We start from the raw sequence: 12,581 nt of genomic DNA on the forward strand, positions 1-12,581 counted from the left end.
TGTACATACCACCATTTGCTTATCCATTCATCCACTGATGGATATTTAGGTGGTTTCCACCTTTATGTTACTGTAAAGAGTGCTGCTATGAACACAAATGAACAGGTGACTAAATACCTGTTTCCAATTTGGGGGCATATACCTGAGAATGGAATTGTGGGGTCATATGCTCATTCTATGTTTAACTTTTTGAGGAAACTCCAAGGTTCTGGTGTTTCCATATGCTTATCAACACTTTTCTTTTTTTAGTCATAGCCATCCTAACAGGTATGAGGTAATAACTCATGGTGGTCTTGATTTGCATTTCCCCAATGACCAATGCTGTTGAATGCCTTTTCATGTTGGCCATTTGCATATCTTCTTTAGAGAAATATCTGCAGGGCCATTTGTGTGGGACAGTAATTCTCTGGCTATGACTTGAGGTAATGAGATGTGCTTAAACCACTCTCAGCCTTTTTCATTTTTTGTATGGAAGATTTCAAACATATATGAAATTAGAGTGATTCAATTAATAGTTCATTAGAAGTGGAAGCACTGACAATGTCTGTTTGTTTGTTCCTTTTTTATAAGGTTAGGTGCCTGGTTGGAGCTTTGATTGCCTAAGCATCCACTTCAAAGATGGTGATCTCCTCTGATGGCTGGTGTAGTGCCAGTCACACCACAAAGAGCCAGGCTGTCCTCCCTTCTGTCCCAGGCATCACAAAGTAACAAAACACAGAATGCACTGTGTGTGTAGGTACTTGGTGCAAATCACTGTGATCGTGAGTTGCCGCTTCCATCTTGCTCTCCCGCTTCCTCTGATGGAAGCCACCTGCCATGTTATGAGCTCACCTCAGCAGAGGCCTATGTGACCAGGAACTGAGGGAGGATTCTGGCCAACAGGCAGTGAGGAACTGAGGCCCTCAGCCCAACAACCCACAAGGAACTGAATTCGTCCCCAAACCACCTGAGTGATTTTGGAAGGTCTGTCAGGCCCTGATATGGTCACAGCCCTGGCTGACACCTTGATCACAGCCTTGTTAAGACTCCCAGCCCCAGGCCCCAGGTAAGCTGTGCCCAGACCCCTGACCAACAGAAACTATTAGTTAATAAATGTTTGTTTCAAGCTGCTGAGTTTTAAGGTAACTTTTTCCACGGCAATAGACGACTAAGACACCTGGGACAAACAAGACCTTACTACATAATGGCCTGGAATTTGTCCTACAGTTGTCTTTGACTAGTTACTTAACTTGCAAGGGCAGCAGCTCCTTACCTTCAACAAGGGAACAGCCTTCCCTACCTCACATGTTAACTGCAGAATCTGTGTGAAGGATCTGCTCACTGACAAACATAGCCGGCTTGCTATGAATTCAACACAGAAAATTTTAACAGACTCCAGCTGGAGGAGTTTCAATGAACTTCCAAGGAGTTTCAGTCTTCAAGGAGTTTCAATGAACTTTTCATATCTGTATTTCCTTACATCAAAAACATTTTTAGTTAGTAAAAACAAAGGACACATTCAACACCAGGTAAAAATCATGTTTTCTTTTTAATTGACTACTTACTTCACACCATTTCTTCCCTTGGCTGCTACTTTGGTAACAATTAGGTCCCCACCTCTCAAGAACATTGCATTGAACAGGCTGACACAGAGCCAGTGTGAAAACAGGGCCCAAACCAGGGCTTATGGAAGAACAACAACAGCAAAACCAGCCTTTCTCTTCACTTAGAAAGGGATTGTGAATCAGAGGGTCCAAAGCTCCAGTTTCCAAACACGGGAAATCTGGAGCTCAAAATGAAAATGGAAACCAAAATGCATCAGTAATGAAATATAGTACCTCCTCATATACTCAAGGTCAAGGTGGTTCATGAGAAATAACTATCTGATCATCTGGCCTTGTATTGGGAATGGCCCCACTCCAGCATTTTTAAAGGAAGATGGTTTTGTTTCTATTTCACTTCCCACAGGGGTATAAAATCTAAAAGGGAATATAATCAATCAGAATAAATCGGCTCACACACAAGACACTCCCAGATAATGATTTTTAGTTGCTGAGCATAGTCAGCACATTATTTCAAAGAGCAAAATTCAGGATAATCTGAGACTTCAAAAGTGACAGCTACATTTGCTGATAGGTTTATGTGAGACACACGTACATTTTTTCCAGTGTATATGTCAAAGGACCAAGACCCCTGATCATCAAAATAAGTTATTTTGTACGTTATAGTGCACAGAACAACAGAGGGAGAGACACTTTCTCAGAGAATGACCAAAAGGCATCTTACGAAGGTTCATATCACTCTGAAGGAGGACTGGAGCCCAGCACCTTGTGGCTTTCATTAGCTTGACCCCTCTTCTTCTTTGGTTGCAGTGGCCTCAGTGGGAGTTGTCTCTTCTAAGCGTTCTGCTGGCTTCTTCTCTTCTTCTTCCTCATCCTCCTGGGGATAGAGGTCGGGGTATTTCTGCATGCATTCCTGCATGGCCCGGAACTGGTCTACACAGTCTGACCCCTTGACATCCTCTGTGCTATAATGGAAGCAGGAAAAGGCCGACTTGAACTGTTCCCCACAGGGGCCACTGGCCATTCCCCCAAGGCACGGGCAGTTCCAGTTAATGTCTCCATTTGGCAGGATCAATCCTAGAACAGGAAGATGAGCAAGGACAATGTGAGACAGACTCTCTACGGTTTCTCAAAAAGTAAAATCAAGTGCAGTCTTTGAAAGCTACTCAGGAGGTCAGGACAGTAGAAACTGTTGCCTGCTAGGCCCTTGTCTGTGGACCTACCTCTCCATCTGGATTGGGTTCAAACGCAGCATCAGCTGGAGAGAAGCCACCGTCGGCAGCTTTCTCCATGCACAGCACTGATCTGTATTCTAAGTCGCCTCCCAGTGTGATGGCTGTGGCTGTGCTCCGAGAACTAAAAATTGGAAACCATTTAATCCAAAGTAGAAGCCATCATCGAGTTGGTTAGCGAGAAGCTTTTTCAAAGCCCCAACACCTTAAGAAGCTGAGGTATTGATCTCTTTCTTCTGCTCTCTGGTCCCCTTACATTCAAATTCTTAAGGGCCCTAGAATTTTTGGAACGTAAGTGAGCGCTGGCTTCAACTTAACATTCCCACTGCATTAGCATCCTAACAAGAGAGTCAGCCTGTCCTTTGAAGCCAGGCACTGACTTCTGTCTAACTATGAAAGTCCCAGATGGCATCTACCTCCAACAGACGTCAGTTTCATTTACATTGAAAATCTGTTGTCTCGTTCCTGCACCGTCATTAATGATCTCAGCTAGATCTTCTGGACAACTTGCTGCAGCTTCTAAATGAGCACTAGCTGCCTCACCTTGCACTTATGTCATGGAGATGGCTTTTTTCCTTAAACATCATGAACCAACCTTAGCTAGGTTCCTACTCTTCTGCAGTTTTCTCACCTTGCCCAGCCTTCACAGAATGGAAGAGAGTCAGGACCTCGTTCTCGACTAGGCTTTGGCTTAATGGCTGGTGTGATCTATCCAGACCACTAAAACTTTCTTCATATCAGCAAAAAGGCTGTTAGCTTTTTTACCACTTGTGTTCACTGGAGTAGCACTTTTCATTTCCTTTAAGAGCTTTTCCTTTGCATTCACAACTTGGCTAACTGTTTGGTTTAAGAAACCTAGTTTTCAGCCTATCTTGGCTCTTGACATGCCTTCCTCACTAACTCAATCATTTTCTAATTTTTGATGTGACCTGAGAGACTGCACAACTAGAGGCTATAGTCGGATCATTACCTGGCCTGTTTTCATACTGTCTCGCCAGGGAATGGGGAGACAGATCCACCGACAGGGAGAGGAGGAGGAGCCAGCTGGTGGAGCGGTCACAACACACACAACACTTATCGGTTAAATTTCCTGTCTTACGTGGACATGGTTCATGGCACCCCAGAAAATTACAATAGTAGCATCAAAGATCACTGATCACAGAATCACCCTAACAAATATAATAACGAAAAAGTTTGAACTATTTGCTAAAATTACCAAAATGTGACACGGAGACATGAAGTGAGCAAATGCTGTGGAAGAAATGGCACCAAAAGACATGCTTGAAGCAAGGTCTCCACAAACCTTCAATTTGTGAAAAACGCACTATCTACAAAGCACGATAAAATAAGGGGCCTATATTCAAATGCTGCCTCTGAAGGCTCAAAACTGGGAAACCTGCACAACCAGCTTCCAAACAAGACACTGTAATAGTAACATTTAAAAATAAGAGCCCAGCTCTGCAGGAGTCTTCATCTGATGATTCACTAATTTGGACCTAAAGAGAGGCAGAGTCCTGGAACTGACATGTGACTTATTTTCTTTTTAAGAGTGCTGATTCAAGATTATTCCCATAGCTGCCATTCTCAGACTGTGAACACTGGAGAGCATCTGTCCCTCCCAGCATCCCCGGCAGGGTACTGGACACACAGCCTCAGCTCTACTCTACTCTAACCCCCAGGAGCAGCAAGGGTAACACGTCAGGTGTCCCACCCAAGAACTTACACTTCAGTCAGCGTCTGAAAAATTCCCATCAGGAGCCCAAACTCCGCAGGCTGCTGTCGCAAGCTTTTCAACCGTGTTTATCACTAGTCAGCACTGGGAGCTTTGTTAGTTAGCATCACAGGTGTCAGACACGGCTTTAGGTTGGCACACTGAGGACTATTTACGATATGACTGTCAGCCTTACATACGCTGGGCAAGTTCCAGTGAGCCCAGCAGTCTAAAGCCTTCAGAGTGGCACCCAAGGGCCAAATGACCAAATGACCAAATGACCATTAACTAAACTGTGTGCAATGGTTCTGACTAGGTAAGCTGGACCCTGCTGCTGGAAGGCTGTACCTCTATCTCGAGTGAGCTTTCTGGGAAAGGTGCTTCCTGGAGCATGTACAAGGAGAGAGCAGACCTCGCCACCTTGTGGATCAAGGTGTTGGGACTCTTACACGCTTGCTTGCGTATAGTCTGCAGAGGCGGCATAGTTCAGTCTGGCAGCCCGACTGAGCGGGAAGGTCCATCACCATGACCTGCCCTCAACGGTGGAATCCATGACTGCCCGCACCCCTGCCTAAAACTTTGTCATCCGGACACATCTAGCCAGCGTTAGTCGGCGTAAAACCTCAAAAGAAAAAGAGGCAGAAGGCTTCAGGAGAGACTCGGGCTCTGGCCTAATAGCCAGGGATGTGCATCAGCACGAGGGCTAGACAGCACTCAGCACAGCCTCTCGTACCTCTGACGAGGTGCCTCACTGTCCCAGGAGACAGTCATCGGCTCAGAGGGGCACCCGAACACTCAAGCTTGGCCAGGACAAAATGGGAAAGGAATTGTGAACACTTCCCCCAGGGAGGGTCTGTGGTCCCCGGGAGGCCCGTGTCACTCACCGTGCTCCTCGTATGGGTCGTTGGGGTCATCAGCCACCAGCTCTGCATTGCTTGGAGTTTCATGGTCTTCTTTGGTCACAAATATGATTCGATCCTTCCCTAGCATTGGGAGAACAGAGGAAAAAATGCTTCACTCGAGAGCAGCCACACAGCCCCAAACCCAAGGAAGCCAAACAAACCATGTTTTAAGGCTTCCCATGCAAAACCCCAAAGCAAAGCATGACCATCCAAATGCCCTCCCTGGGCTGCATCACTGAGTCTGTACGACAGTCTAGCAGCCACTGCTACTGAGTGCCCACAACTGAAACAAAAACTCCACCAAGGTTACGGGTGAGGAAGGTGAGGAAGAAGATGCCATACGCACCCTCCGGGCAGGAGACGAAATGCCCGATCCAACCAAATGCACACTGCTTTTCCTCCCCAGATCTGCTGATCATTCAGTGGTGCAACAACTCCTTTCTTCCCATCAAGAAAGGAGCAGTCCCTTCTCAGATCTTCTGTGGCACTCTGACTGTCCCCGTTATGTCCCATCCACCTAGGATGCCCTCATCAATCTGCTAGGTCTCCCCACTTCCCCAGGCCCGGTGGGAGCCACAAGCTCTAGTGGAATGAAGAGACTCACTAGGGCCACCTCACCTAATCCCATTAGGGCTCGAATGAATGTGGGTGGGGAAGGGGTGGAAGGGACAGGAAAAGGCTTGCTTCTAGCCCCACAGTGTTCAGAATGCAGACAAAGTCTAAGGAGACCGAAAATTTGACAAGAGGAGAGGGCAGTGATGTGGGTGCTCGGCCAGCAGCCCACTGGCTGATGTGTCCACTTAAGGGTGTCCAAGAAGACTCCTTGTGGGAAAATATCCTGGTCACCTACCTCTGAAAGGCTGGAGACACAGGTGATCTGAGAGTGACCACAGTCAAGACAACCTCTAGCCTCTTCGCCCCTAACTGTGGCCAGAAAGAAGGGGTCATGATGGTGGGGAACACTGCGGCAGTTCCCCACAGCCCACGAGGCCTGGGGCGATGCCCCAGCAATGGGGAGGAGAAGCCATCTCCCGAAGTGCTGATGTTATCCACTTCTGTGATAACACTGTCAACAATTTGCAGTGTTATTTTTCAGAACAATCACCCAAACTACACATAGCAGACTGGGTCAGGACTGAGGCCTCACAGGGACCGGCATCAGGAAGCCAGCTCTTCATGTGAACAGGGCCTTGGTCAGGCCAGAGCCCCTGGCCCTACGTGCCTGGCTTGCCAGAGGGTCCTGAACTTTCAGACTCATGGGAGCCAAAGGCATGCTCTAGGAGGGGCTTCTCCTCAAGGGATGCTGGGTAAGCATAGAAAAGGGAATCAGCATCGACTGAACCAGGATGGGTGTGACCCAGGGCTTTTTATACAGCAGAAAACCCAGCCTAGAGCAGATACTCAAAACCATCCAGCTGGAATGGGCAGGCAGGCCCCTCAGCTGCCCGCCCCCCTCCCAGCTCTCCCCTGTACCTTCCAGCTGCCAATACTACCTCACCTCCCTAAAAACCCCTGGCCATCAGCTAACCACACAGGTGTCTGCCCGATAGTCCTGGTGTGCGTAGGAGCACCTTGTCTTCAGCACTCCACGCATGTGTGATCAGTGTGCCCTGCAGTCCCTGTTGTTGGCAGACTGGGGCCGGCCCCTGTCTGGGTCCTGTGCATCAGCTCCCTCTTGCCATCCCGTCAGCACTGTGACAGGAGGCAGCGGGAGCCTAAGGCTCTGGGAAGTGATGTACCCGGGCTCACACACAACTGGAATTTGAACCCAGCTCTGAGTGTCTCCAAAGACCGCGCTGTGGAGATCCTTTGCACAGACCCACACTGCCCCCATCCCCAACACACACAAGAATACAAACAACAGCCAAACTGAGTACTCGGTATGACCTGGACACTGTCCCGAGAGCTCTGTGTGCTTTGGGCAGGAATAACTGTTTTGTACAGTAAATACCGATTCAATTCCTGCTCCAAGAATCAAAAACATGTTTTCTGAGTACATTAACAGGAACTTTCTTCTAAGCTACCAGGTACCCACTTGCTGAAGGGCAAGGACAAATTCAACAACCCTAGTGACTCCCCATTCTGATGCATGAAATATGGGAAGGGGACGGGAGGTGCCTGGCATTTAAGGAGACTTCAGGTCCCACCCAAACGGGGCACTGGACAGGGCCTCGGTCAGTGGCCTGAAGGGTGAGCTACAATGGGGGCAGAGGCTGGGCCTGCAGAAATGTGGCTCTCTGAGAGCTGCTGGCACTTTCTCTGATTATTTCAGTTGTTTTCTCCTTACATTTAGGCTTGCTAAGAGAAGCCAAGGAACAAGGTTTGGGCCCACATTGAGCTTGAGTATTTAAGGAATATGCTTGGGGAAGGTTATTTGGGCTAAAATCAGAGCAACACCTCCAGTGAGGACAGTTCAGGGGACAGAGTCCCGTGCTTCCCCAGGGTCCCTCACATGGGGTAACGAACAGTAAGGACGGCCGAGCCTTGGCACGCATGGGGTCCGGACCTCCAGCCCACCTGAGGTTTCTGCTCTCATGCTTGTTAAACTGTAGCTGTCCCTACACAGGCTGAACTGCGGTCCTGTCCCTGACAGTGAACTTCTGGGTTGGAGCCCTCAACATGTCTACCAGGCCAAGGCCACACAGCTGGGAAGTGTGCAAGATGGTCAGGGCCTCTCTGCCTGCTATTCTCACCAGAGCACAGCAGAGACCCTCTGGGTCCTTCACTGAGTGAGGTTTGGTTCCCTAGAATTTGTCCTTGCCCTTCAGCAGGTGGGTACCCAGTCACCTAGAAGAAAGTTCCTGTTTATGCACTCAGCAAACACATGAGCAAAATTAGCTTCCTCTGGACCATCTTGCAGATTCCAAGTGCCTTGAAAGAAAAGTACTGGATCTTGCTGCTCCTTGCCTCTTCCCCTAGTCTCTTTACTTAGTGGATTTTTATTTAGATGTTTTAAATTAAATTTCGTGATACCTTTAGTTGAATTTGGTGGCTGAACCTAAGTCTTAGAGGCTTCATGGACAGAGATGAAGTGCTGGGGTGGGGGTGGGGGGATGGTCCTGCTGAGCTCTGTCCAGCAGACAGTGTAAGGATTCTGAGCCTCACTGAGTGGCACTTTTCCTACCCTGATGGGTGTCTTGGTCCGCTCAGGCTGCTCTAACAAAATACTACCACCGAGGTAGTTCACAAATAACACAGGAGAGCTGGTCCCCTGGGCGATCCGACTGCTTTCTGGGCAGGGACATTTCTTTGCATCCCCAGTCCTGGTATCCAGATGAGGCTCCTTTTGTTGCGTGGACTGTTGTAAGGGCTGGAAACCATGCGTGGAAGGAAGAGAAGCATAGCTCTGAGCCTGAGACAGAAGCCCAGCTTCGGAAGGTCTGGCCAAGTGGCATCAATATCACATTGTTTTAGGACTGGGGTTCAAATCTGGGCTTAAGCACCTAACAGCTGTGATCTAGGCACATTCTCGAGGCCTAAGGAAACAGGTCCCCCAGCAGCTCAGCCTGTCGTCTTCCTGTGGTCGGGGCAAGAGTCCCAGGACTTTACTTAAACAAAAGGGGTGAAATGAGTTTCTGCTCTCACCTGAAATCCCACTCAAAAGACAGTAATTTTTAAAACAGCATCAAATGACAAGGATAAAATGGCCAAGAAAAGAGACCATCACAGGCCAGAGAGATCAGTAGAGTTCTGGAAGTGGGAAAGCTGACAGAGAAGTGGTCTCTGACGTCACAGGAAGCTGACCCCAAAGTCACAAGAAGGGAAGGGGCACCTGGATGGCTCAGTCAGTTAAGCGTCTGACTCTTGGTTTCAGCTTGGGTCATGGTCTTGCAGTTTCGCAGGTTTGAGCCCCACATTGGGCATCAGACTCTGCGCTGACGTTGCAGGGCCTGGTTGGGATTCTGTCTCCCTCTCTCTCTGTCCTGCCCCTACGTGTGCTGTCTCCGCCTCTGTCAAAATAAGTAAATTTGGGAGAAAAAAACCAAAGTCAGAAGAAGGGAAAGTCGGTTAGAAGAAAGTCTGTTCCCACTCCAGGACCCCAGTAAAGGCAGGAATTGGGGGTCCCAGGACCCACTCTGGAAAACAGGACTTAAGGGTGAGGTTGAGGACAGAAAGCCTGATTGAGCAGCTGGATACCAAGACACCCCCAATTCAGTAGTTTTACTCTCTGAACGGCCATCCTGGACTCCTTTCTCTCAAGCTCCATCATTAAATCTGATTGGCTCTACCTTCAAATACATCCAGAAAGATCTGCAATCCGTCACCGCCAAGACCCCATCTCCCACCACTGGCTCCCTCCACTACCGTACCTCCTTGCCTTTACTGGACGTGCTGGGTGCACACCTACCTCTGGCCTGTGCATAGGCTGCTCTCACCTCTGGGAGCACTTTCCAGATACCCTTATAGCCACCTCTCCCTGCCTTTACACCTCCTCCTTCTGCTCAGAGGCTGCCTTCCCTGACCACCTCCCCCCACCCCCCAGCCTGCCTTCTTTTTCTCCAAAGTGCTTTTCCTCACCGACCATAACACCTGTCTCCCCTGCTGAAATATCAGCTCTTCTGGAGCAGGGATTTGGGTATCCCATCCACTGCAGTATTCCCAGAGCCTAGAACGGTATCCAGAATGTGGCGGGTAATCAGTACTTGTTGAGCACGACATGAGTGGAGAAACCAGACACTGAAGACCCCAGCCTCACCACAGGGCACGAAGACAGAATGGTTGTCACCATTAACCATTACAATTAACCAGATTACAAAACCAAAACCCCAGGATGGGCGGTCTCATTCCCCCCAGAACGGGCACACACAAACACAGGACCCTTACACATCAGAATCTCAACCCAGAAGGAGCGCCCACCTCTTCTGGCACACCACAAATCAGACTGTCACCTGTGATCACCACCACGTGCTCGGAGCCTGGTACACCATAGGTGCCCGATAAACGTTTGTTGAGGAATAGGAGAGGGCAGGCGGCATTTGAAAAGGAGGGAACTAAAGAAAGGAACCTCATGGCACTGGTGCAGAAAAGTGTGGGTGGTCTGAGGCCTGGGAGCAGGGCTGAGTCCAGGCTGTGGAATACCTCGAATGTGAGTGGTAGGTGGACCCCTGAGTAAATTCGCATCAGCACGTGACTCACTCAGAGCACAGAACGGGGAGCCAGCCCAGCCTGGGAAGAGCTGGAGAAGAGATGTACCCGACAAAGGAACCACCAAAAGGCCAGTTTGGCTCAGCAGTGACGGGGTAGATAGAAATCAGTCTGGAACCAGAGGGGGCCAGGGCTTTCAACTCTCGTCCCCAAACTAAGAGAGAGAGATCTTCGACCCAAGAAAAGATGTGGACCCATGCTTTGGTGGGGGATGGAAACCTCCTTTCCTTCCCAGACAACCTGCAACTCTTTATCTCCTCACAGGCAAGGATCTTCTTCATCTGCATGGCCTCATTCTACCTAAAAAACTCAAAGTTATTTGCTAAATGAAGTACATTAGAGACTCAGAGAAAGAAAATTAAAAACAAGGGACCTACTGTCAAACAAAGTGGTGAGGGCTGAGGACTTTTGTTCATGGCGCAGTTATTAATCAATAAAAGTAGCACACTCAGTAGAGATATCAGTGAGGATTATGGCTTTATGACCCAGGAAAGGGGTAGGTCTAGAAGCAGAATGAGGTGCTGGGAAGAAGGCTTGACATTTTAGACTGAACTGCTCTCCTAACTGGATGTGTGACCTGGGGTAGGACATCTCCTTCTCTGGTCTTCAGTTCCCTGAGTTAAACTGAGGGAATCAGACTGACTGTTCACCAAAGGATTTCTGGGTGAGTGCCAACTCTCTCCGTAGCTTTGCGTCCTTGTGTGTCCACCATACCTATCTCCAGGCACAGAGAAGATGCCCAGGAGTATCTGCTGAATGAATGAATGAATGAATGAATGAAGACCAAGGTCTCATTTTAGAAGACTGGAAGCTGGGGCCTGCAGAGGTCAGGTGACAGCTCAGGGAGGAACAGCCAGTTAGGGGCAGTGTGTGAGGAGGCCCTGGGACTCCAGCCAGAGACTCCTGGGCTCTTCAGTAGAGATAAGAACAGAGAAGCAGAGAGGAGACAGGTGGAGGAGATGGGCACTTTATTGGAGAGGAGAGGGGAGGGGAGGGGAGGGGAGGGGAGGAGGGTCCCAGCAGACAGCCCCCTAGAATCCAGTGGGCAACAAACTGGGGAAGTGCAGCTGTGTGATCAGACGCTCGAACCCCAGCTTCCAGGACTTAATGTCACCTCTCTAAATTAAGGTCTACTCTTGGGTAAAATAAGAATAATACAGCCTCACTTACAATGATAAAAATCGCTGCGAGATCCATGAGAAAAGCCATATAAAGGCTCTTGAACAGTGCCTGGTACATAATAGGGGCTCAATAAACGTCCCCGCCGGTGGCACTTCTACCACTCCAGCACAGCCCCTAACCCGAGTGGCAACTTTTCTTTCGGGACAGTTAGAAAGCGGGTACAAATGGAAACGCGTGGTGTGCAGATAAGAGCGACGGTAACAATAAATTCCCGACCGCGAGGCAGGGGAAGCATGCTCCGCACTTCCTTCGCCCCCTCAGCCTAGTGTATGAAATCTCCCACGTGCTGGTCCTTTTGAGGTCAGGGTTCGAGTCTCACCGTGACCTTGGACCAGCCTCGTTTCTCTCGGTCTCGGTTTTCTCATCTGCAAAACGGAGGTGGCGACCCCACCGCCCGGCCCTCCCAAGGGTCCCGAAGAGGGTACCCCGGGCCGCGCCTCGCGTCGCCCGCGCCTGCAGTGGGGTCGTGGGGCGCTGGGGCCTGTGGGGCTACGCGGGTGGCAAAACCGCGTGTCCCCTGCAGGCCCTCGTAGGCCGGTCTCCATGGCAGCCCGCTCTCCCTACCTTCCTGCCGGCAGTAGGCCATGGCTCAGCCCCTGCACTCAGACCTCGCGGCGATAGCGGTGGCGTCGGCAAGGCGGCAGCAGGCTCCCGCTGGGACCTCTCCTCCGGCTGGGCGGGAGCCTCCGAGGCCCACGCGGAGCCGCCCCCTCCAGGCCTGCCCGCCGCGCGCCTGCCTCCGCACCCTCCCAGCCCTAAACTCTGTTCCCCCTCAGCCGGGAACTACATTTCCCAGAAAGCCGCGCGCGGCCCGCCCTCAGGCAGTAGGAACTACACATCCCAGAATGGCTTGCAGTGCGCAGGCGCA

The 12,581-nt window shown here is 49.9% G+C and overlaps 1 protein-coding gene across 1 annotated transcript; it reads right to left on the bottom strand.

The window, feature by feature from the left end:
• Nucleotides 1-1,509: 1,509 nt before the first annotated feature.
• Nucleotides 1,510-12,468, bottom strand: CHCHD4 (coiled-coil-helix-coiled-coil-helix domain containing 4). The gene is made up of 3 exons (XM_039254944.1): nt 12,278-12,468; nt 5,369-5,467; nt 1,510-2,618 (listed from the first exon to the last, which is right to left on the bottom strand). Exons 1-3 carry the CDS (start codon nt 12,297-12,299, stop codon nt 2,320-2,322), a joined length of 420 nt encoding a protein of 139 aa, XP_039110875.1. The 5' UTR covers nt 12,300-12,468; the 3' UTR covers nt 1,510-2,319.
• Between the last annotated feature and the right edge of the window lie 113 nt (nt 12,469-12,581).

Source organism: Hyaena hyaena, unplaced genomic scaffold (genome assembly GCF_003009895.1).
Source record: "Hyaena hyaena isolate Hyena2069 unplaced genomic scaffold, ASM300989v1 scaffold_501, whole genome shotgun sequence".
Taxonomy (NCBI): Eukaryota; Metazoa; Chordata; class Mammalia; order Carnivora; family Hyaenidae; genus Hyaena; species Hyaena hyaena.

What these genes read in the sequence shown, in the direction of transcription:
- CHCHD4 (XM_039254944.1), bottom strand. Translation starts at nt 12,299, where the DNA reads ATGGCCTACTGCCGGCAGGAAG. An exon ending in GGCCTACTGCCGGCAGGAAG is followed by an intron (nt 5,468 to 12,277) that starts GTAGGGAGAGCG and finishes TCCCAATGCTAG; the next exon opens with GGAAGGATCGAATCATATTT. An exon ending in CGACCCATACGAGGAGCACG is followed by an intron (nt 2,619 to 5,368) that starts GTGAGTGACACG and finishes TTCCTGTTCTAG; the next exon opens with GATTGATCCTGCCAAATGGA.